We start from the raw sequence: 25,204 nt of genomic DNA, 5'->3' as shown, positions 1-25,204 counted from the left end.
TGTGCTGGGCAACGAGTGCGGAAAGCGGCACAGGCTGGGCCATTGCCGGGAGCCGAGCGGTCCGGGGAGCGCAGGTGCCCCTAGCGCTCACGGGGGCAGAGGTGGGAACTTGGCAAATACAGGCCGGGTCCTCAAGACGGGGATGCAGTTTCTTGGAAAGGAGAGCAAATATGGGTGTTCTGGTCAGAGGCTGTCATTCCAAAACAGTAAATTTAAAGCACAAGAACTGCCTCTTAACAAAATACACGAACATGCAAACAGTCCTTTTTCTGATGCTTAACTAAGGTGTGGCCTTAAGAACATGCTGGCAGTTGTGAAAGCTTCACGAGTTTATTTTTTACACTCCGCTTAAAAAATAACTCTTACCTTTAGCACAGAGCAGCGTGGGCGTGGTGTGGGCAGTCAGCGTGGGTGAGCTGGGCTGTCTGTGGTGCGTTCGCACCCTGCCTTTCCGTGCAGGAACTTGTTCTCCATGCACTCAGCCCAGTCCTGTTACTGGGAGCTCTGCTTGCTGTTTTAATTTCACTCATCAAAGCCAGAGGCTTAAATTGTGCACAGGCCAATGCTAGGACATTTTCGTGAGGTTTACTCATTTAAAATGTCTTTTAACTTCTAAATGTGCCAAGACACTTATGTCCTTGTGGTGCTTATTTATTAAAAATAACTATCTTGCTTATGCCAGCAGCTGCTGTAAAATGCAGTCTGCTGCCTTCTACATAATATGGCGTTAAATGGAACTTTTGTTATTTAATATTTGAAAAATAATGTTCAGTTAATGGTGGCAGACTAATTGAACATAATATTTGTATGTAATATTGTTATTGCTGCATAACCTGGACTTTAATATCAAGATGATGAAAACTTGGGTTAACACAGGTTATTTGAACCAAGGGAGAGTATTGGCTGTGTGGTTTCACGTATTGTACCAGAATGGTGCTTAGATAATTTTGCCATTTTGTAGCTCTGTTTGCTGCCTTGTGCTGGAAGAAGACAAACCCTTCTGTTTGCTTACTTCTTCCTTTTGATGTCATCTCATTGTTGCAGGTTTTTGTATCACTTCCTGCACAACTTTGCCTGGGACAATGGTTTTCAGTTTTTTAATGGGTCTGTGAGTTCTCTGGGTGGCTGGTGAGGGATTCTTGAAATGTTACAAAACCGAGCCTGCGGTGAGTTGTCCAGGGGCAGCTGTAAGAACCAGTAGGCAGCAGTGCCTTCAACAACTTGGGATTTTCAGTCTGACAGACTTGATTTAACCTTTGTGACAGATGGGAAGTTCTGTGACATATATAGGAACAGTTTCTTCTGTTTTGTTACCCCTGAACTGTGGTTTCAGCAAGGAGACAGTTCCAGTGACATTAGGTTTTTCAGCCCTTTGAATGTTTTCCAGTCAGAGGCCCGGAAAAGGAATTCAGTATTATGTAGGACCCCCGGAGCAGCCGGGTCCCTCCCCGAAGGACGGGCGAAGGACGGGCACTGCAGCACAGCTGAGCCCCCTTCAGGAGCAACCTACACGGATCACACGCACTCAGGGGCAGCACTCGTGACATGGCACTCGGACAATGTAGTATTGTTCACATTTATCTCCTGTCCTACACTGGGGGTTGAGACAGAGTTTAATGAATAATAAACCTACACAAATTTGGGGGTTTTCTGGTTTTCCTGAATGTTTTCAGATATTTTTGCTTTCTAACAGAATGTGTGGAATTCAAAAAGGTACAGTTTTAGAGACTGTTACTTTTAACCAAGGACAGTATTTGTTGTTGTCTTAATGTTTCCATTATTAGCACAGAGCACCTTAATCCTACAGCAGTTACCATTGCTTGATTCCTTTTTTTAGGAAACATGCAGATTTACTTATGTGAAGAAAAACATAAACTAGTTTATATGATGATATCTGGTTGGACAGTCAGAGAAACTCTAACCAAAAGTATTTGTAATTTCAGAGAGCATTATCCTGCAGACTTCTTAGAGATCCATGCTGAGTACTTCTTTCTTAGAACAGATGAAATGGGCTTTTATGCTTTCACATTTTCTTGGTTGCTTTGTTGGGTTCTTGGGGAGGAGATCCCCAGCTGAAAACAGCACAAAGAATGAAGGATTCTTTAGAGGAGAGTATTTATTCCAACCAGGTTCACCATCGGCTTAATGTTTCAGAATCATTCTGATAGCAACTTATGGAGCACTGACACAAAAGAAGGTAAGGATTTTTAGATTTTTTAAACAAGCATAAATAAGCCCTAAATACCTTTATTGCTGATATAAAGGCTATACCCTCTCATTTCTGCAGTCATGTTTCTTGCCCATAGAAAACACATTGCAAGAGTTTTTAGCTGGTTGTTAGCCAAATCTGTTAGTGAAAATGCCTTCCCAAATATGCCATTGCATTTTAGATGAAAGGGGTTTGTGGTAGAGTTTCTATTTATTACACAAGAATGAACTCAGAGTTTCGCAAGTCTTCTGCTATTGTCTTTAACCTCTTCTTTTAGCTGGTTTGAGATTAAAAATAGTGAGTCGTGGGTCTTCCGTGCACATGGGGAAAAGCAAGCACCGTGACATTACTTGGTGTTTTCGTATTTGGCAGAGCTGGAAAACCAACACAGAGGATGAAGAGGGACTGCATTTAATGCTGCCTAAATTCTTGTCATGTGGATTCTTGCTACCAAAATAGAAGGAAGGGGTTTGGAAGGATATATGTTTAGAATCTATAGGTGTTTGAAGGGTGTTCGACAGGATAGAGGATCTAGCATGAAACAGGGGGAACACACCCTGTTTCTGGGGCCTTCTCTTAGGTATAGGTTAGGTGTGTATCTTGAATGGATAGGAATGATAATATCCCTAAACATTTTGTGAGTTATCAAAATGTAACCATTTCAGAAGCCCAGCATCTCTCCCTGGACAATGACATAAGAAGTTTTTCTGAATGATCAGCCAATGAGGATGCCATTGCTAGACTGTGATATTTTCAATAACCAAAGGATGCAATATTTCCTATGTGAAGTAGGGCAGTTCATTTTTTTTGTAACGAGGTGCACATACTGGCAGTGGTAACCTTGAGTGACCTTTTTTCTGCAATGTTTTTCTCAAAGACAAGCTCCGTTCTGTTGCCTTGAAATTCTTTTATTCAGTTCTTCTACAGTTAAGGTTTACATTCCAGTCCACAGAAAACTGGATGTTCTTCTCCAAAGCATACACAGCTTTCACCTCAGTCAGACTGTCTGCTCCCCACCCCCATTTGCAATGTACAATTCCCACTTGCAGCATTTTCAGTAAACATGGGATCAATTGAGTATACAGAAAAAGCTTCTATAAAATTTCCATTAAAAAAATAACAAGTTTTTATTTACAAAGTGTTTGCTACTACAAAGTAATATTTCCTATTGGTTCAAATATACTATTTGCTAATGCCAGTGTTCCTATTAGGAAAGTAAGACTTTGTATATGCACTTTTCTGTATACATTTTTCAGTGTTTAAAGCACATAAAATACTACCACATTCTTTTTTACACTACTCCTAGCCACGTGCAATGTGGCAGTAGAAATTAACACTATTTGATCAGAACAAAAAATCAACATAGCTTAATAGCAGACTTTCTGCAAAAATAAAACTTTAGTCTATAATTTATAGGTATTTGGAAAGAAAGAAGTCTATGGAGAATTCAAAAATATGCAGCAAATGAAGATGAATGGGAAGCTTGGACTGTCCTGAAGGTAAAAGAGTTTAGCACAAGAAAAGGGAGAAAAATTTCCACTGAAGTGTTTGTGTGATGCTTTGTGCCAATACACATGTTGGGAGAGCAAGATAAGTAGATTAAAAAAATGAATTAAAACTTCAAATCCCATATAATTAGTATCCTTGTAATTGGATTTGTCTCTTCCCACCCACCATGTTTACAAACCCTGCTTTGAGTTCAGCATTGGAGGTCATAAAATAGCTTTGTCCATGACTGGCCTTGTTCTTAAAAAAAAAAGTTTTATTTAATTTAAAAGTTAATGGGCTTTCAAGTGGTTTCTACATTTTAAATATAAAAAGGAAGTGTCTCTACAATTTCTTCCATGTAGAATATAGTGGATATTAAAAGGTGCTACTGTAAGGGGGGATGGAGGGCCACACGTGACTTTTCTACCCCTTGCTGCATGTTGTAGCACCTTCAGAACATGGGCTGATGGCACATGAGCATTCACTCATTACCAAGGACTCATCTACTGCCAGATGATTCCCCAGGTGCCAACAAACATGTCCTGGTGTAAAACTCTGCCTGTGCTTGCTGGCCGGTTACTCCTGATGCCATGTAGGATATGCAAACACAAAGGCTGTGCCTTGGTCCCAGGGCATGAACGAGGACAGACTCACATCCTACTTCTTACAGGTTTGTTCGGAGTAGGATTAATTTTTTTACAGTAGCTGTTTGTGAGATACAGTGTCATAACATTTGCATTATGCTTCTCTGAAGTATTTTTCATGTATACAGCATGGCCTTTAAGACAAGGGAATGTGCCAGAAACTTGTATGATGGATTGTGATTCATTTTGTGTTTTCCTGGGGAAATTCTGGGAGAATCCCTGCATTAGTACAACCAAATGTACTAATTGTTAAAGTTACAATAGTAATTTAACAACCCACTGAAACGCCTGGAGACTGATTTTGTGGACTTCACCTTTCCTGATCATTTTAACTTTTGTGGCCATTCAGAGTAGTTGTATGTGATCGTAAAATGTCAGCAGGCAGGGCTGTGGATATTTAAGTGCTGATGATATGTGGTGTTTTTTTCCTCTCTGGCTGCCTGGCTCATGCAGCTGGGCAGCACAAGAACCAGGCAGTGTGAGAACGAGTGTTTCACTCAGCCTGCAGAAGGAGAATGGGCTAAAGCCAACTCACCAGTAAAGACTCATTTTGTCTTGGAAAAAGTTTCTGCATAGATGAGTTTGATCTGCATCTACAGCTGGACTTAAATTTGACATTGCTGTATCCTGCTCCCCCATGGTGTCCATATATCTAAAGTACCTATGCCTGGAGAGTGTTGAGTACTTAACAATGGCATTTAGAGAAGTCAGATCTAAGTAACTGCACTTGTTCTAGCCAGTACAGAAGACTAAGTAGAGATGTGAGTTTGGGCTACTGGGAGGTTCCTGTATCTGCTTGGAATTATCATGGCCCTGTTACAGATACTGACCTGATCCAGGTCAGTCTGCTTTTCTCCTTAGATAAATGTAGAAGTATTTATTTGCTCCATGTTGTTCCTAAGCAGGAGGCTTTCCTTTGGGATTTGGATGCTTAGATCTCAGATGTTACTTCTGTCCAATTCTGGGAAAGGATTTTTGGTGTCCTGCAGTTTAGGTGGATATACTAAATGTTGGATTCTAGGGTACTGTCAAAAATATGGAAGCAGAAAGAAAACAGTTTGGTTTTGGCTGATCTCTGGGGTAGCCGGACAAGGTAGTATTAAAGGTGGAGAGTGACTGTACAATCTCTGAAGAGCTGTGACAAAGAGCCCCTTCAGTTGTTACTGTCAGACTGCTTTAATGAGCATTCCCACCCCTCACTGTCAGTGCCAGCTGGGGAGAGATCCATAGATGCCACCTCAGGCAATCAGACTGAAAGATCTGGCAGGTTCTTGTACATGCAGCTCTACAGTGACTTGAAAAGATGGTAATCCTTTGCAGATGGAATGAAGAACTGGGAATAACATTGGTTATGAGTATTTTTTTGGCAATATACAGGATCGGGGGAGAAGAGTTACTCACAGCCTCTTAAAAACACTCACCAGACAAAATTTTAACAGCTAAACAGGAAAGAGATAATCTGATTTGGGAACTTTTAAGTCTAAGGAATGAGTTTCAGGATTTTATGGTATCAGGATTGGGTTATGTGAATACCTGCCAGCAGAAAATTAAGTACTTAAAGCTGTTCACATGCTCAGGTAGGTGTGTGATGTCCACAAATTAACAAATGATTCATTGGTGTACTGCTTGCAGACAGAGGCCAGAATTCAACAAGTGGCACATTTTAAAGAACAAAACCTCCATAAACAGGTCCTTGGCCTCTCTCTCCCCTGTTCATCACTAATGCTGCAAGAGGCACCACTTCCCAGTGCTGACAGCTGAGACACCTTTAGCCACAAAATAGACCAGACCTCCGAGTGACCCAACTGCAGCAGAAGGATGTCACCCCAAAGTATGGCTATTACTAGAATTTTTAAAGTCACAAATTAAAAGTGATTTAAATTTAGTAGTCTTCCCCCAGCTCATTATATCTGGTTATTTAATATCATCATGTTCCTGAGAGATTCTTGGCAATGAAAAGATATAAATGAGGTGGCTCAGGCAGAAGATAGCTTGTTTTGGTTTGTTTTCTCTAGACCATACCCTGTGGTACTGGCTTTGTTTTTATATGAATCCAAACCCCAAGCATCTTTAACTCACTAAAAGGAAAGTCTTTACAATCAACTGCCTGGATTATTTTCAGCTGAAAAGGGCCAGTTACTACAGAAAGGAGTATTACCCAGAGTTCAAATGTGGTTAAGTTTCAGCCATGCTCTTGAATTAAAATGGTGGATTGGTTCAAAAGAAAGAGCACTTGAGCTTTTAAATCTTAACTGTGGAATTCTAAATTCAAGCATCATTTCATGTATGAACATGAACTTGAAGGCCTCATTTTCCTTTAAAAAAACAAAAGGATTAAAATTTGGTTATTAGGCCTTTTTACATAATGTTACTTCAGGCTGACATAGTGGATCAGCAGAAGCCCTTCTGTGGAAATTCTGTATTGTCAGCAATTTCTAGCTGCTCAAAAGGATTAGGGGTATTTGCAAGCTGTAGTTTAAAAATTAAAACCCCTGAACCAAAATGGAAACACCTACAGCATGGCTTGTACTGGGTTTAATGGTGTTAGTTGAAGTCATACTCTCAGTTAAAATTGTCTTATTTGCTTAGATACACACACTTTCTGAGATTAGGTGGATTGTTGGCATTAATTCCAGTGTTGAAATGAGAACACTGGTGCACTTTAATACAATTTTAAATACCAAAATTCACAAACATTATGTCAGATTTCCACATAATAGAAAAATGCTGTCTCCCATTTGTATTTTGTCATTTAGTTAGTGGAGCTGACAAGTTTTTCTAAGTCAAATTTAGATCTTTCAAGCACCACAAAGTCAGTCCAGAAATAAAGCTGTTTACTTCACTATAGCTATAAAAGCATTTACATGCAGCATTACATTGCTTGCAGCCAAGTGGCTTTTGAATGTATAAGTGAGAGAGTGTTCCAAGACACAGAAACATCACTTAAATTTATCTTAAATGTAAGTTGCATGGAAATTTAAATGTTAAGGTTTCCTTATATGACGTATGATCTAGTACCAGTTGCTGCTTGATTCCTGTCAATGAATGTCAGGGCTATTGCATGAGACAGGAGAAGATGATGGGAGCTGAATAGAAAATGGGAAAACCAGTCTTGGTCATGACCATTTTATTGTGGAAAGTGTCTGCTGCCTCTCAGCAGGAGGGAGGGCCTGTGTGCTGAAGCAGCTGAGCACAAGCACTGCCATGAGCTTAGTGTGAGCTCTGTGGTTTGTTAATATTCTCAACCCCCTTGTTACTCACAATTGCAGCTGCCTTTAGTGAGGTCTTGCATTTACCTGTTTTGGTTTGTGGTTTTTGTGTGTGTGTTTTGTTTCTTTTTTAAATATGGCAGCTAAGATCACCAGGAATGATTGAAAGGCTTGCCTGAGATCATACACAAGTGACTATGGCTGGATAAGGCCCCAAATTCTCCTAGTTCCCAGACTTCAGTGTAGCCACAAGACCACAGTGCTTTAGTTGAACTTCATCCTCAACTGGTACTTGGCACAAAGAAGCCCAAGGAAAGAATTTACTTTTGAAGTCTCTTCTAAATGTTCTAACTTGTTTTGTCCTTTGTATTCAACTAGTCCAGGAAAAGTAACTTGTAAAGGCTTGGTTCAACTGTCAAATAAATGTTATGTGCTCCCATATTTTTTATTTTTTATCTTTAAATTTGATAGCTTGATGTTTGCCAGAAAGCAAGCAGCTGTGCAGGCTACAGCTTTGAAGGGCACAGACATCAATGGAGGAAAGGTATCATTGAAGATCTTCCCCCTGTAAAGCCCACTGACTGCTAATAAAATACATTCCATTTCTGGAATGTATTTTTTCTCTGGAATGCCTTTTTTTGCCAAGTTCTTATAGTTCAAAGTGCTGCTCTTTAGGAACTGTTTAGTGTTTTGCTGATTTTTCTTTTTACACAAATCTTGAATGGGAAGTGTGAAGAAAGTGTGAAGTTAAATGTGTCCCTAATGTATTGTTGGGGGGCAGGGAGGTATAACTACTTTGGAAGGTATTTCCCTCTTTAAGAATTCCTTAGGATCATGCATATATGTAAGTTATCTTTGATCTGCCCTCTCCAATGAAAGCTGACTGACAGGACAGTTTTTGAAAAAGCAGTGAGTTTTTAAGAATGAAAGTGATTATCTGTTTAAATGAAAGGTCATTCATGAAGCTGACAATTCCATAGTAGTATGTCTGGAGTACCTGTTCCCTTCTCCCCCCATTTCAAAAGTGAGGCACTTTGCTCAAGTGCACTGACTCTCTCAGCAAGAACATTGTTTTGTATCTGTAAAGCTTTCTTGGTATAGAGGTAGTGTTACAGATTCGGTGGAAGTGAGGGGGTGTAAAGCCCTCAGTCTTTTGTTGCCTGTGAGCCATGAGCACAACATTGGCTTAACAGTCTTGCCCTAAGGCTGAATATCACGGTGTTTTTTAGTTCGTGCATTTGCAACTCATTTGTGTAAAATAGATAGCTCAGTCAAGAGTCATACTTACTTACTGGGGCTGCCCTCAGGTGGTACTCACGTGCAGGAGTTTGAACTATCTGTGAAAAGTTTCTGTCTGCATGCTTTAGTTTGTAATGTAAACATGCACATGGTGCTTGTCTGCTCCTCACAGTTTTACCTGTCCTGTGAGCAGCCAGTCCTGTGCTAACTCCTGCACATGGCTAGGCAGCTCTCGAGCTGGAGCTTCATTTTCTCTCTGTAGCTCAGGCTTGGTGCTTCTGGATCTCGCTGGCCTGAGTGAGTGCAGGTTTGGCTGTAAAAGATGATGTGACATGGCCCAGGCTATGAGAGTAATGCTCCCAGCAGCCCAGGGACAGTCTGCTGCCATTGCTCAGGTGAGCAACAGGACAAACTGCCTCATCTCCCAGTGCAGGAACAGAGCCAGGACAGCTGCCTCAGACAGATGAGACACAGGGCAACTACCTACAGACAGTATAAAAACTGAAAAAGATTTACCTAATGAAAAAGTTAACTTAGAGACTAGTTAAAGTCCTGGATGCTGGAACACCATGGGAAGAGTACATCTACAGTGTATTTTGCACTGATATTCAAGTTTTGTGTTTTTTCAAAAAGGCGTTTATGATTGGATGTGATGTTAGCTATGGAAAACACGGCCTCCTGCTGCAAGTCTAATGTAGCAGTTCACATGGAATACATGTTATGTAACTTGAGCCATAGATTATTTTAAGTGGTTTGATACTATTTTCAAAGGTGCATCAAGGTGAGTGCAACTGAAGCTACTGATAAGAAAGTCTGTCAGAATCCAAGCTGACCAGTATGCAAAACATGAAATGATGTACTGTTGACATTTTATTTTTTTTCCCTAAGGGCCTCAGCCTATGACTTTAAAATTTATATGACCTGCCCGCCCCAAATTTGAAAAGACTGCCTTGAAAACATGCTGCCTGAGATCCTTAACATGGTAGGAGGCCTTTTTAAAAAAAACAACACATGCTCTAACATCAAAGGGTTTATATAGTTAGAACAGTAAAGGAGAAGCTACACTGAATACACTGTAATCTAGAAATACAATTCTTTAATCTTTTTCTTGAAAAAGGCTGGTGCAGAGAATACTGGTTTTTTTCCTGACTGTTTTAATAATGGCTAAGAATAATCACTTATAATAAATTAGGTTGGCAATATAAATGAACATACGAACCTTTTATACTAATGTTACTTTTAGAGTATCTAAAGTGGATTTAAACTATTTCAAGATTCATTTAATCACTTGCAATTTATATTACTTTAAGAATCTTCTATACAGCAAGTTGAACAGAAAAAAAGCAAACATTTGAACAGCCCCTTTTCCCTATAACCACGTTCATACAAGATAGTTTTAAATAACGATTTTGGCGCATTTGCGTGTGCTCTCTCTCCCCCTTTTTTTAAAGGCAGCACAGCCAAAAGACAATGCAAGAATTGGCTTTTACTGACTGACTGACTGTTCTCCATCTGAAAAAGACATGGGGAAGACAGAGGTGTGAGTCCCAGAATGGAAAAGATGAACTTAAGGTTTACTTTGCCAAATCTCCAGGGACTTTGTTCTTTCCCTCATTTGTAGTTGATAAAACCCACTTTGCTCTGTCTCTGCATGTCACTCTGTGTTCAGTTATAAAATTTTTCAATTTCAGCTATGGATAAACTTGTTTTGAAGCTTCCATTTTGCTTCACTGAACACAGTGCAAACCAAGGCAAGAAACCAATAAAATCCAAATAGGAACTCCCATTAAGAATACTTGAGCAGCATTTTGCATATTCCATTTTCTACTGTCCTCATTCTGGGGAGGAAGAATCCTCATCTTCATCCTCTTCCTCTTCCTCGTTGAAGGAGCAGGGCGTCTCCCCCCGGGACGCTGCACTGCTGGACTGCTGACTGCTAGGGGCAAGCAGCTGCCCAGTTGCTAAGGCCACTTCAGCATCCAAACACAACCCTGGATTCTCACTAGCAAAACAACAGAAAGGGTGAAATTTAGAGGGTTTCTCCTGAGGTTTTAAGCTTTTTCTTTTTGGCCTCAGCTCTTCTGTAGTCGAAGAAATGCTATGAACAAGGAAAAATCCCTAAGTGTTACAGTAAACACAGCTATTAGTTAGGAGAGCTGATAAAACATTGGAAGGTTGCATAAAAAAGATTACTAGGTGACTTTTTTTTTTCATAAACAACTAGTAGAATTGCTTAAGCTGAAGAACAAAAAAAGATATTCATCACCATTTCATTAATACACAGAAATGTTTGCAATATAAAATGAAGCTATTAAATGCTATGAGAAAGAGCCTGTTAAAAAAAAATCCCTATTTCCAATTTTTTATGCTACAGGTAAACTCCAAGCAAAGTCGGGCTGTCGAGGTGTATTTTAGATTGGCTTTTTGCACATGGTGGTTTTTTGTTTGGTTGTTGGTTTTTAATTTTAAATTCTTATTAAGCTGTGTGGACTAAACTACTTTCATGAGAGCTTAAACAGTAGTGCATTTAGACACCAGACATTCTTATGCATTCTTCAGAAATATTACCGGGCTTTTATCCACATGTAATTACCTATTTGTAGTCCATGCCCAGGCAGGAATTTAAGGTTAATCAGGAAAAGGGGCTTGAAACTGATTCTATTCTTAAGAAACACAGGTACAAAATAGGTGGTATATTCAACATTCAAAGCATGTTGACTTAACCTTACAAATATAATTATCAAGGAAGACAGAATTATAGACTTTTTCACAATCAAAATTAACCATGATAGGAAAATACCTCAATTCCTGCATACAAATGGTATGAAACAGCAAGGTTACTTAAGTACCACAAGCATATATAACTATCCTTGAATAAAAAATTATTTTATTTACCTTGATTTAGCATCGTAAGTGCCTCCAGCTGCCTCGAAATGGGAAACTGCTTGTGCTGAACTTGAAAGTAACCCTTGGTTTATCCATGAAAATCCTGCAGACATATCTAGAAGAAAGCATAAGTATTTATGAGAGTTACTTACATTTTTTCTTACTTTCACAATTTTAAACTTTGCATTCTCTTTGCAGTTAGGATCTCTTCATTTTAGTTTAGCAGGTACCAGTAGCTCGAGTTTATTTTTATACTGTAGATTTGTCCTGTTTAATCAAGATGAAATTATATCCTGTGTTTGTGGATGCACTTAAACCTTGTACTTGGCTTTTCCCTCTGTCTGAAGAAGATTCGCCTGGCTGCTGGCTGTATGCAATCACAGGTATCTGAAATAAGAGTTCTGGAGTCCATGGAAACTTACTGCTACAGCCTGACCCTGTGAAATGGCCCAACAGCTCCAAGTGCCTTGGCTGCTACACTCAGTGAAGGTACAAAAGGAGTTGTATTTATCTGGGTTTGAGATAGTGCAGTGAAGCCACCCAGGCAGTCTCCGTGTCACTGTGTCACTATGTGTGTTCTGGTGGCCAAAGGCAGTTTCAGCCTGGTGCTCTCATGGCTGGCTGTGAGGCAGCTTCCTAATCTGCTCTGCCACCAGCCAGAGCTGGGCACCTGCAGAGGACATGCACAGACCATGGCAAAGGGCTGGTGCCAAGAATGGAAGAGAGAGCCTGGTGTACACTGCATGTGAGACATGTAAGGCACTCTCCTCCCTAGAATAGGAAATGGCAGGGTTAAGACCATTGAAATGGTCTGGCAATGATGCCGAGTTTCTTGAGGTAGTTTGTTAAAAGCCCCTGGGGGGTGGGGGGGCGGGATTACTTACAACCCTCATAGTACTTGTTTTCAAATTCCCTAACAAGTAATGCCTGTCAGTTGTTTCCAGTTACACACATTTCTGCCAAGAGAATCAGCAAAATAAGTCCACTGACCCAATTACATTTACAAGATTTTTTGGGTACGTGTGTGTTTTTAATTTGCTTCTTAGATAAGGTATTTCTATTGACCTACCCCAATTCCATCTCAACATAAAGTTAACATCAAAACAAAGTTATCAAGACTGTCTAGTTCTTTTCCATAGTACTTGCATGTGGTTTCAGCTGGATGCATTAAACCAGGAGTTAGAGTCCTTACTGTTAAGTTCTGTGCCTAACTCAGGCTCTGTTTTGGACAGCATAGTGGCAGTAAACTGGGACTGTACGACTTATATTTTATCTAAAATTGTTCTATAACAGCAGGTAAGAGGAATAACTGTGTTTGTTACATACACATTGTCATTTGTCCTTCTGTGTTGTCAAGCTTTGGTTGCTTGAGATTTGGCAGTGCTGCCTAGCACAGGGACTGTTTTAAGCAGGTTGACACAGCCATGTGAATTGGCTCACCATTTTACATGAGGGGTGGATCCACAGGCTACCTTGGTTTGTGCCGTGGAAAGCTGTTAGCAGCAAGGTATTTAAATGTCATGTTACAAAGCAAGGCTAGCAAGTTCCTGGCAGCAGCCTTTGGAACATGACAGCAAACATTAATAAGTGGCAGTTTTAGAGTGATCTGTGAGGACAGAATAGATGAGAACAGTTAAATGTGGATGGAGCTGGATGTCTTTCATTAAGATTGCACTAAATGCAGGTTTCATGTTACAGAGAACATGTTCTGACAGCTCCCTCCCATCTTTGCAGGAGGAGGCTAAAAACCATTTTGAACTACTGTGTTGTATTTAGATTAATGGAGGTGTACCATGATGTTGTTTCCTGGTATTTTGAAGGATTGTACCTGTGTGTACATGTTTAGTATTCCAGAAAAAGAACAAGACACTGCTAGTAATCTTGTGGTTTATTAACATTTCTGGATAATAGCTACTTAGTTTTCTTTTTGAAGAGCAAGATAGAAATATGGCAGAAAGGTGCTTCATAAATGCATATCCCTGCCTTGTATTTTCATTGCCTTGTATTTCTAAATTCAGTTTTCCAATGGGCTCTGAGTAGCAAGGGATAAGAAGTTTGTGAATGATGGGGAGTTGAAGCCATTTCCAATGGAAAATGGAAAAGTCTGTCAAAATAGAAGTGTACCTACAATGAAAAGACTTACTCGTTCTGGCAGTGTAGATCAATTACTAATAGATACACTTAAAACCAGGGAAAGCAGTTAGAATAAACCTTCCCAAGGTGCTGAAGTCCAATCTAAAAGTGGCATTGTTATGAATTAGGTATATCTTGCAGCAGACACACTTAGTAGAAATTTATTTTATTTGAGAAGGCTGTAAAGCAATACCCTCAACTGCTGAAGCTATTAATGTACAAGTGCTGCATAAGAGTGTTGATGACAGCTGAACAAACTCGCTCAGTCAGTGGGTACTCTTAGCTCTTTAGTTCCAACTCCAGCCCATTTTCCAGTCATGGCTTATTATGCAGGTAAGTAGCAGGGCACTTCTTCACACAGGGGAAAAAAAAAAAGTCCAAAACTGCAGCACTTTGTCTGCCCTAGTGGGATACATAAGGTGAGACATTGAAAAAAAGCAGGAAGTAAAAATTCTGAGGCACTAACAGTTGGGGTAACAATCTGCAGCCTCATTTCTAGTAGTCAGGACTCAACTAACAAAGCCAGGACTTGTTTTTGTGTTAAATGCCTGTAGGATGTGCACAGCCCAAAAGGCAGCGATGCTACTCTGGCTGCTGTTCTATGAGTTCATGCTTGTCCCGGGTAGTGAAGTATTTCTTCTCACCCAGCAACCTCACTCCCTCCTTTCCACTTCAGCTATTCTCGTTTGAGTCCTTTTCTACATAGTTCTACTTGTTTAATTGTTGAAAACTCCTCTGCCAGACAAAGGCTGCAGTTTAGTACCTGGAACCAGCCCAGGGAGAGCACACAGGAAAGCACCTGGGTCAAAATGCAGAAATGGGCAGGAATGTATAATTAGGATTGTGTCCCCGGGATATCCTTTAAGCTGGTGCAAGTGTCATGTTTTAGACATTGTTAGTTTTGACAGTCAAGCAACAGAAAAGTGTGTTACAAAAATAATTTAAGATACACAGAATATTTTTCTCTATGAGGTCAATATGCCTTAGCTTCTGCTGATTTCAATGGCAGTCCTACCTGAGGATGACACTAACATAGTATTTAAAATGCATATTACAGAAATACATTTATTTGCTAAAACACTGTGAAACTAGCAAACCTAGAAGACAATACTTTTATCAAATTTGGGCACTTGAAGAATGGCTAAAACATATGATCCTCTTTAAAAGAAAATACACCAATAAAGCTTTGATGTGCACATCATCAGCTCAGCAGTTCCAAGTTACTGCTTTTCAAAGCAGAGATGGTCCAACATTTTTTGTCAAGTTTCTTTAATTGAACTGGTTCAGACTTAGGATTCTTCCAACTGCTCCTCTAGTTCTACAGGCAAGGATTATAGTACAAACTACTGTTAGTGTTTGAAAGTCAGGAATTATCAAGCCTGTACAATGTTAGTTTGACCAGGCTAAGGTCAAACTAACATTGTACAGGAAATGATTCACCTACTTGGACATATTAGAAGAGGACTGGCTTCTAGAGCAGTTGACCATGGAGTCAGCTACTGTGATTGTAATGAATCTTGATTGCAATAAATTTACTCCGTGAATAAATAAGAGACCATGATTAGTTTTTCCTGTATAGCAGTAACTGAAGCCATTGTTCTTGAAAGAGCCATCATGACAATGTAGAAGTAACCATGAATTCTAGAAACCAGTGATGACCCTTCTAGTTCCCTACTCTTGCTATGTAAGAAAATGTCTAAAGACTCCCAAGGTTAAAATGGGAAGATCACCAAAAATATATGATCAGGAAAATGCTGGCTTTTCAAGTATTGTGCAAAACATTTAAATCTGTTTCCTTTATTGGTCGCTTACTTCAATTAGAAACCATCACTATGCAACTCATACTCTTAACTGTAGATTTGTGTAGCACAATTAAGTAACAAGCAACAGATAGAATAAACCTTTGAAATAAATACATATACTAGTATGTATATAAATTAAAGTGTATATATATATTTTAAAATACAAATACTAGTAAGAAGACCTCTCAGCTAGTTTTTACAGAGGCTGAAACAGCTGAATGTAACCCATGTCTGAAGAGTACATTACTTTGCCTTAAGGATATTTCAGTAAAAAATTAAATCAATGCATTTCCAATGGTTAAAACTCTATATAGGTTCTAGGCTGCTGGTTTGCTACTAGGGAAGTACTCAGTAAATAGTGTAATGACACAGGGGTTTGTGCAAATGTAAAGAAAATCTGTTTTCTGGAGGTAATTAATGCAGGCTTAAAATGAAAAAGAAATTTTAGTTTGATCCTCAACACATGGAAGCAATTAAATAACTTCAACATTGCAACACTATTTATTAGAAGACCTAGGTTCTGCTCCTTTCCCCTTTTTTACATTGCTGATAAATCACACAGTAAATAATGTTGAGTTGACCGAACCTGTGAGGAACAAATCAAGATTTCTTTCAACTTCTCTTTTTGTTGTGAGTGTATTTCAAAACTGACCAAAAATAAAATATGAAAACTTAGTTTTAAAACCCACAGGACAACAGGACCAGGAAAACACAAATATGTGTTAATAAACATATGCACATTTGATGTAGTTTGAAATGTTAAGCCACTTAAAATGTACTAATTTTATAGAATGTTAACTGAACTCTAATTTATATATAGCAGTAGAAAAATTAGGGCAAGAGCTTTGTTCCCTTTCCACAAAAACAGAGGTCTGTACACAGTAGTTAATTGGGTAACACTTCCTTTACAGATGAAGTCCCTCCAGAAACTTGAGAAAATGCTGGGCTAAATTTAAGCTCTGGGTACAGCAAGAACACACTCTGATAATAACTATAGGAAGTGAAATCAAATCTTAGCAGCTGTAGTCTAGTGATGCAACACTGAAGGAGTCCTAGTTTTGTGTCTAAGCAGGACCTGTTCAAACAGGGCAGTAAAAGCCTCTGCGTGGGACACCTGTCGTGAAGTCTTTAGAGCCTCTTGCTTTATTTAGAGAAGCTCAGTTCTCAGGTGGCACCTGCTGGCTCCTGAGGGATTACACCCAACCAGTTCAAGATGCTCTTTTTCTTTCCTTTTCCTCAGCTTGGGAAGAGCTGCCCTCTTCCAGTTTGCTCTTCCATACATCCAGTTACTCAAAATTAATACTAACGCATGAAAACCTGTTCTTGGTATCAATTTAGCTGTTTAAGAAATAATTCTTCATAATGCAGCTCACACAGAAGTTTTTTGTTATAAATCAGTGTGAATTAAGTCAACATGACAACTAAGATAAACCTTCCAAAATTAACAGTAAAACAACTGGTTCATGTACCACCCTACTAAGTCCCACAAACCCTCAAATGTTACAGACTTAATAAGTTAATATAATTAAATTTGCTTCAGTTAAGTAAGGTTATGGATTTTATCAGGACCAATATTTAACTTACCTGTGATGTAGCCTTCTAAAGCTTTTGGCACCAGTGATTTTGCGGTTCTTAGGTCCTCAGCTGAACATTTGCCTGCTTCGAGTCCAAAGGACATTCCCATTCTCTTCAGCACCTCGCTGTCATCATGAATCTCAAAAGTATTATCGAAATTAAAGAGGTATTCAAATCTGCACATAAAAAATTAAAAGTGAGATGATTCTGAAAAGAGCACAGCTGTGCTTTTCTTGCCTGTTCTTTCTCTGGTGTTTTTGGTATGCACTGAGGTAAGTGTCTGGAGTCTTGATTTTCCGTGAAGGGTCCTTAAGGAGAGAGAAGAGCAAGAAATGCTTTCTCTTTTCTGTGACTAGCATGCCACAGGTTTAAAATGGCACATTCTCAATTAAAAGTAACTTCACCACTGCAGGAACAAAGTTTAAAATTTTCTACCTCAGTAAGTAGATTCAAAGGGGAAGAGGGAGACCTTATTAAACATGAACCTTCACTTGCACTAAAGCCAATCGGGTCACCTGAAGCCCTGTCACCAAAATAACTATTTTGTTTTTCTGCTTTTACATTTCACTTTCTGTTCTAATGTGCAACACTCCTCCTGTGAACTGACCTATTTACTTTGCTATAATTTTGCTTTTTTGGATGCAGCTAGAAAAGCAGCTTGTTCAGAGTCCTGTGTGTTCACAACCCACCGTTTCTGCTGCAGGACTCTCAAAATGTTTTTAACTGCACATAAAAGTGGAAATTGAGATATGAACTTCAGACAGCTTTAAGAAAAGCAGGGGCATTTAGGCTGGCCTTACACTGTCATCACAGGTATTCTGGTCTGTAAAATAAGGCTTAGTTCCCAGTACCTCCTTTGCTGCTGGCAAAACCTTTGTCCCTGGAAAAGCAACCCATCTCTGAGATACAGTCTTTAAAAGGTAACTCACTGGTGGGTCTTCCATTATCTCTCCAAGCTCATGTCAATTTTCTTGACAGGTTGTTTTCTAATACTTGTTTTCTTACACCTGAGCCAGTAAGCTTAGAAGCTTTACAGCTCTTGAGTTTATACATAGAATTTTCAATTGGTAATCGAATGCTTTGTGCTCGGTGTAATTGTCAGTTTACACACAGCATTTCTTCTGTGGCTCATACCATGTTACTTGTAAAACCTATTGTTTATGCACCTTCATTTATTTCAGCATAATCACATTAAAAGGGAAAATAAGACGTGTTAAGGCCATTTTAACTGGTACAATTACATTCCTGCTACCTAAACTGGCAAAGCTCAGCGTCATACCAAGCTACTACCAGCAAGCTGTGTAATTACTGCCTCATAACTGAATGGCACAGGATCAAAAGCTGCATTTATTGATAGTTCTGCATTTCTTCTCCAATGTGCTATGGCCAAATACTGGATGTTAGAAAGGAAGGTAACTTCTTTCCTCTTCCCAGCAAGTTTCCAAACTAAGACATTTACAGTCTTCAGGATTTCTCCAGTTTGGTTTCTAGCAGCCTGCAGTCATTGATACAGGAAGTCCCTATACTTCCTCTGCTTTTAACAGCTATTTGAGGATTTTCTTTCAGGCACTTGACATTACCCCTTTCTGAACTTATGTAAACTTTTGGCATGAATAAAATCAATTATGATTTGCATAAGCATTCTTGTCACCTGGTTTCTTCTCTTAATGTCTCTTAATTTAATATGCAACTGTGTGCAGCATTTCTTTATGTATGTTCACCATCTCACTGGTGATTTCTGAGACACCTGGGAGTCCACTGTCCTCTCTTTTCTAGGCCAAAGAGCCCATCTTTCCTTCTGTCAAAGCCTTTCCTAAGCCTCATTTCTTCTTGCTGTCCTCCTGTGTCTCTCCTGGTTATGCCATACTTTTTCCAAGAACATGAGAGTGTATAGTATTCCAGATATAAAGCACTATATGCATCTAGTTTTACACTGTAGTCCTTACTGTTTTTCCTAGTAATTCCCAGCACAATTTCAGCTGTTATTGAGAAGTCAACTTTTGTTCTCACAGAATGATCTACTGGGCTGCCATGTTATTATTCAGTACTACAAGCTAGGTCCAGAGGCTAATAATACTGTGTATACAAAATTGGGTACACTTCCTGTCCGTTTCCCATGGTAAGTGCAAATCTGATCACCAGTGATTTTAATATGGATTTTCCACTGCTACAGGCAATTCCTTCTGTAAGGGTACAAGAAGCCACTTCCTACATGGTCTGTCTAGTGTACAGCATTGTATCTCCAATGACAAAATCTTCAGCATTTCCCATAAGAGATGTTCTAATTTTCCAACTTTCTGATACATCTATTGTGTCTGAATACTTGTTTAAAACAAAGTATTCTGGTTACTTTTTCTTTCTTTTTCCTAGGACCAACAGCATTTATACAGAAGTACCATATATACTAAATACATTTCTCCTGTATAAATGGGACTTATTCAGGTGCCTCATCTTTAAAATTAGTTAACTACTTCCTTTTTACCTGAAGACTTTGCTTTTCCTACTCCAACTTCAGAAATGCCATTCCCAGTATGCTGCTTGGCACCCATCTACCTTCTTAAACGCTAAACAAAACTTGCCCAATAATTTCTCTTTTTTTTTTTTTTTTATTATTTGTGAGACATTTCACTCTCTTTTGGCTGTTCTTGCATTGGAAAAAGCTTAGAGAACACAAACCTATTTTCCTTCTGATACTAAATCACCCTTATATGTACAACATTTCCAAGCAATTAATTTCCTTTAGAAGTTCCTCTGTAGATACAATTTTGAGTAGCTAATGCTGTGAGCTTAGCTCTTCTAAGCTGGACTTACCAGCATCAGTACTTTATATAAACGTTATTTGGAGAAGAAATGAAAATGGAAGCCCTTTAAAAAGTGGCTTTCAGACTGGAACCAAGTGTGGAGCAAGCACTCAAGCTGAGCAGTTATACTCTCCAATAAACTACAGGTTGAGAATTCTCCAGACCAAGTCACCCCCTTTGCTAACTGCCTTATTTAACAGATGAGTGTAACAGTAGTTAAAACACAGCACTTTCTGGCACTGTTTACCTACTGCTGCTGCCACTAATCAGTTGCACAAATAATAACCACAGTGGAAAGCTGGCTTAATTTGGGTCGTACACTTAATGACCTCCAGATGACATACTACCAAAGCTGAGTTCTATAAATTGAAGTATCCACAACTTTAATAATTTGTGTGCTCACTTTTAGTAGGAGTGTTTTCACAGAGTTGGTGAGTGTAGAAGTGTGTTACACTGCTCTGGATCCCAAATGCCAGATTAATCTCTAACAACTCAAAGCAGCAGTTCGGAAGTTTTAGTATGAAAGTGTTCAACTTTTTAACAGGTTCAAACCTAAATGTAGAGCCCTGTTTAAAAGAGCAGGAACGCCCCTGTAGTGTGACTATGGAAAAATGGTGTAATTATGCTAAATCAAAAGTGATCCTAAAATTGCCACTGAACTGCAGTGCTGATGAGAGTATTCCACAAGTTTTGTCACAGAATATATTGGACTTCGGTCTAATTTTCTACAAAAATTCAGCTTTTAATAGTATTGCTGTTTTGCATGCTGGTGCTTGAATTACTAGAGCTTGTCTATTTTTGCTGTGTGATTGACTTGAAGTTCAGTACAGGATTTGCATACCACAGAGCAAAATCTGTAATCTACAGTATTAGAGCAAAGCCAGCTATTTTCAGCTAATAAACTGGTTGTGAGCTGATTACCAGTTAACGTAACTGCACCTCATAGTTCAGCCATATTTTCACAGGATGAAGAGCACAAGCACCCACAATTATGTAACTGGTAGATTTTCAGATTAATGTGAATGCAACTGTAGCAGTTTACTCACAAAGACAGTATTACAAATTTCTGTATCTTTTCCTTCGAACAACTTTTTGCTGTTAAAAAACACTTTCAAAGATGTTGTCATCACCTGGAGTATGTTACTTTTGTGCCCCATGGATAATCTTGTGTTTCTGACTGGGTATATTTTTATGGCATACTAAGAGTAAGAATTCAGAGACACAACCATGCGGCTGCTTTAAAAGGTAGTGCTGTCCTAGTATATAGTTTCATTCAGTTATTTCTCCTGTGCAGTGAATGCTCTTTGAAATGTCAGCCTGAAGTGCCTTTTACAACAGTGAAAGTCAGCCTGTTTTAACTAGAGATTGTAAAGCAGCATTTATAAACTCATTCATATTACTACTGCAGTTGCATTAAATATTTAAAAAAACAACAAGCAAACCCCTGAAGTGACAGTTGCAAATGTAAATACAATAATTACTTTTAGTAAACTAGAAAAACTTGCCTCACTTGTTTGAGGAAAAATTCCAGTCCACAAAGAAAATAAAACTATAAAAATTAATTCCATAAACACTCACTTATCACTTGATATGCTGCAGTCTATAATTGTTCTTTTGCTAGTGTTGACTATTAAGAAAGGCAGCTGTATTGTGGAGTTCAAAGATGGAGGGCCTTGATTTTGCTGTTCATTTTGCTGATTTCTTTGTACCAAGTTTTTAAATGCTATTTGCTGTAAAACAAAAGAAAGGAAAAATGTTTACTGACAATAAAAGAGCAGACATCAGTGTTTCCAGGAAACACCTGGAAAAACCTCATAGGTTTTATTTACCGCTTCTCAATACCTTGAGTAATTTTCTGTCAAAAAGTGAGTTGTGGCCTGACTTTTCTCTTTGCACTAGTGAAGTTCACCAGGAGCCAAATTTAAACCTAAATTTTGCATACATATACTATTGATGCTGCCCCCCTCACATTCCCTGGAGAAGAAATAAGAAAGTAGCAATAAAGCTTGCTGGAGAATGCTTCCCCAATCCCTTTGAAAAGGCTCTGGAGTCAGAGGTCTTCTCTGGTACTTCTTATGTGTAATTACTTTGGGGTAGGAGATAGTTACACTGAAACAAAAGTTAACAAGATTCCTATAATTTGTAGTTGTATCCTCGTTCCCTTCTCATCCATCACCACCTTCTCTCTCTCAAAAGAGTTAGTTTGGGAATTCTCCTCTGGAAGTTATTAAACAGGTGCTGTTTGTGATACCACTCACTGCCTGCCGGTTTCTTTTATCTGACTGCACATGTATGAAAATGTGTGGGTTTAGGAAATGTGATTTGAGGGACTGGAAGTCAGTGTATTTACCCACTTGAGGCACTACATACTTCATTAAGGGCAAAAAGATGGATAGCCAGAATCTCAAAGGACTGGTAAACCCTTTGGCAATCAATACAATCAGGGCAATAATGACAGTTGTGGACAGTAAGGGAGTCAACTTGGTCATATTTGGACTAAAAGTTGAGAGGGCCTGAGTTGCCTTATTTTCACTAGTGTAATTCCATGTTACTCTTAGAGGAACTGCTGATGTATTGGGTCAGACAGATGGAATCACAGTTGTACCCTAAGAAGAGAAAAGGCTTTTGGTGACAAAAAAAGGAGAAGCATCACATATTTGAAAGTTTCAGTGAATATCAATTACATGAAAATTGTATCAGTATAGTTGAACCAGGAAAAATACAGCCTTATTGCCTGTAATCTCATAAAATAGTTTGATTGCATTTAAATGACTAAAAGTCTGCACAGACTAGAATGCTTAAGAATGCTCATAACTATATTTACAAAATGTTACTTTTTAAACAAGATGCATTTCAAATATATTTCAGCAATTAAAGCCAAACCTCATCTCAAAGGTACATTACAGAAAGTGAAGGTGTTGGATTTGCCAGCCTTCCACTCTTAAGATCCAGAAATGTCTCTATCCCCCAAAACAACTCTGTACACATTTATATAAGTTCTGTTGTGAACCATAGCTTAGATCAAAGAGATCAAAAAGAAATTTTTGAAGAATGACTCAGGGTAGCTCTGCGGGAACTTGGAGTCAACAAAGGGGACTTGTGAGTTGTCCCCATTCCCACAAAGGTTGGCAAAAGCAGAACACTTAGGAAAGCTTGTGGCACACAGAACATGCTGGTTTACAGTAGGCAAAACTGAACCACAAAGTGATGGCAAGAGGTTCCCCTGCCAGAATCCAGAAAGGTCACAGGGGTCAGACTCCTTAGTATGTCACAGCTGTTAGTTAAATCTAGAAAGAACTTCAGAAGTTCTAGCATGTTGGATCTGCACTTGATATCTTCATTTATGGGGAAAAAAATTAAAATTAAATATACCTGCAGCAGCAGTTCTTGCAGCTGGGCTCGCTTCTGTTTTATCCTTTCAATCCGCTTCTGTTTTTCTATCTTAAAAGATAAATGTAAATGCATCAAGATACTTAGTTACCTTGTCTGTTCCCTAGTGCCAAACTGAACAGGCTTTCTTTGTAAAAGGGGGCAAATTGAATGGGCACATGAGTTTCTCCATTAAACAGGTCTGGCAGACTGTAATGTCTCTCTTTGTCAACGATTTTAACTCCAGTAAGGATTTAATTATTACAAGAGACTATTATCTTCCCACCCATTCTGTCTCTTCTGCCTTGAGCACTGAGTGCTAACTGGCACCAAATTAAACACTTGCTCGAGGGGATGCTTTGGGGGTTTTTTCAGTTTTCTTTCCTTCTGCCCTCCACTCTTTTGGAATTGTGCATGTCCCACTGTTCTCCTAGCTGCAAGCTACTAGACATAAATATATGGAGGCTGGGCTTATGATCACCTACATCTTTCCAGTGACATCCACTTTTTGTTTGAGACTTGATTAAACTGGCAAGATTGCAGCAACACAAAGGGGTAGAGGTAACATTTTCTACATAAGCACAGCTCTTGCAACAGTTTAGTTACTGCCGGTTCACGTGGCCAAGCCATTGTCACGGGGACACGCAGTGCTGGCTGCCTGCTGACCCTGCAGGTACAGCACTGTTTGGAAGCGTCCTCTGGGGTAGTGCTGAAGAACTGGACAATATTCATTGGAGCTGAAAAGGGTTTTTTCTTCATCATCCTCTTGGTGCCAGCACTGTATCATTGGCTCCCCAAAATACTAAACTCTTAAATTACCTTTTCATTCAAGCACTGAAACTAAATGATGTGGTCTTTTAAAACTTAGCTGGTCCAAACTCCTCTATCTTATTTACAAAGTTGCTTTGTGGCAGTTCCCTCCTCACACACTTTAATGTTTAAAATGCTTCTTTCAGAGCACAGTAGATGGCTTTCTGTGCTGGGAGTCTTAAAACCAGTAAGCAGTACAGATATAATTTAGGCATGGTTTCTATATAATAAGCTCTTTTGCACTGATTTTTGTACTGGTAATCTTATTATGGATTTACACTGTAAGAATAATTGCCACTTTATACAGCTATAAAAGCAAAATTAATTCTGATTTTCACACCATGAAAATGCAGCTTTGTTTTACATTCTTTTCCATCATGTCAGAAGCAGCAACAGTTTTTGAAAAATATGCCTGGCTTCCATTTTGTGGATGTGTAATTAGAGCCTGAAACAGTGGATTGCATATGATTATTGAAGATGAGACAATGGAATTCAAGTTTTATATTTGTAACAATAACCTATACTGGAGACAATGCATTCACATGAATGCATGCAGAATGTAGATTTATCCAGAATTAAAAAAACCATCCTGGAGCATAATGATGGAACACATGCATTCTCCTACGATGAATGTATTTTTCAAGTTGCTGTAATGGACAAGGACAGTAAAAGCTTTTCTCTTACCACATTTAGAAAAACAATTGATATAAATGACCCTGCACAAAAAGAACTGTTCTGTACTGGAGAGACACCCACCCACCTTTTAAGATACCTAATTAGGCCCAAGTATCACAAACTGTGATATATTTGAAGACAGCCATTACAGCAATCTGCAGTAAATACAGTGACTTGTGCTTTTTATTTATAGCACATTTGGCCTGAAGGACAGGCAACATTTGTGCATATAAATTCTGGCATCCCTGCAAAAAAACAGTGTAACTCTTAGCCTGCTGAAAACATAATGGAAATAACCAGTAAGTAAAACTTCTTTTTAGTTTCTCTAGCAGTTCATAACTAGTATTTGACATCCCAGCAGGAA

The 25,204-nt window shown here is 39.0% G+C and overlaps 1 protein-coding gene across 4 annotated transcripts in view; it reads right to left on the bottom strand.

Moving 5' to 3' along the window:
• Positions 1-3,101: 3,101 nt before the first annotated feature.
• Positions 3,102-25,204, bottom strand: part of TFDP2 (transcription factor Dp-2) — a 45,518-nt gene continuing 23,415 nt past the window's right edge. For all 4 annotated transcript variants that reach the window (XM_017726485.1, XM_008644144.2, XM_017726486.1 and 1 more), the window contains 5 exons: positions 23,359-23,427; positions 21,565-21,716; positions 17,195-17,361; positions 11,685-11,790; positions 3,102-10,791 (listed from right to left, as the gene is read on the bottom strand). In XM_017726485.1, the coding sequence (XP_017581974.1) occupies positions 10,623-10,791; positions 11,685-11,790; positions 17,195-17,361; positions 21,565-21,716; positions 23,359-23,427 (663 nt within the window). In that variant the 3' untranslated portion in view covers positions 3,102-10,622. The remainder of the gene's footprint in view (positions 10,792-11,684; positions 11,791-17,194; positions 17,362-21,564; positions 21,717-23,358; positions 23,428-25,204) is intronic.

This window comes from Corvus brachyrhynchos, unplaced genomic scaffold (genome assembly GCF_000691975.1).
Source record: "Corvus brachyrhynchos isolate BGI_N302 unplaced genomic scaffold, ASM69197v1 scaffold221, whole genome shotgun sequence".
Lineage (NCBI taxonomy): Eukaryota > Metazoa > Chordata > Aves > Passeriformes > Corvidae > Corvus > Corvus brachyrhynchos.
This window is presented reverse-complemented; position numbering and strand designations above follow the sequence as displayed.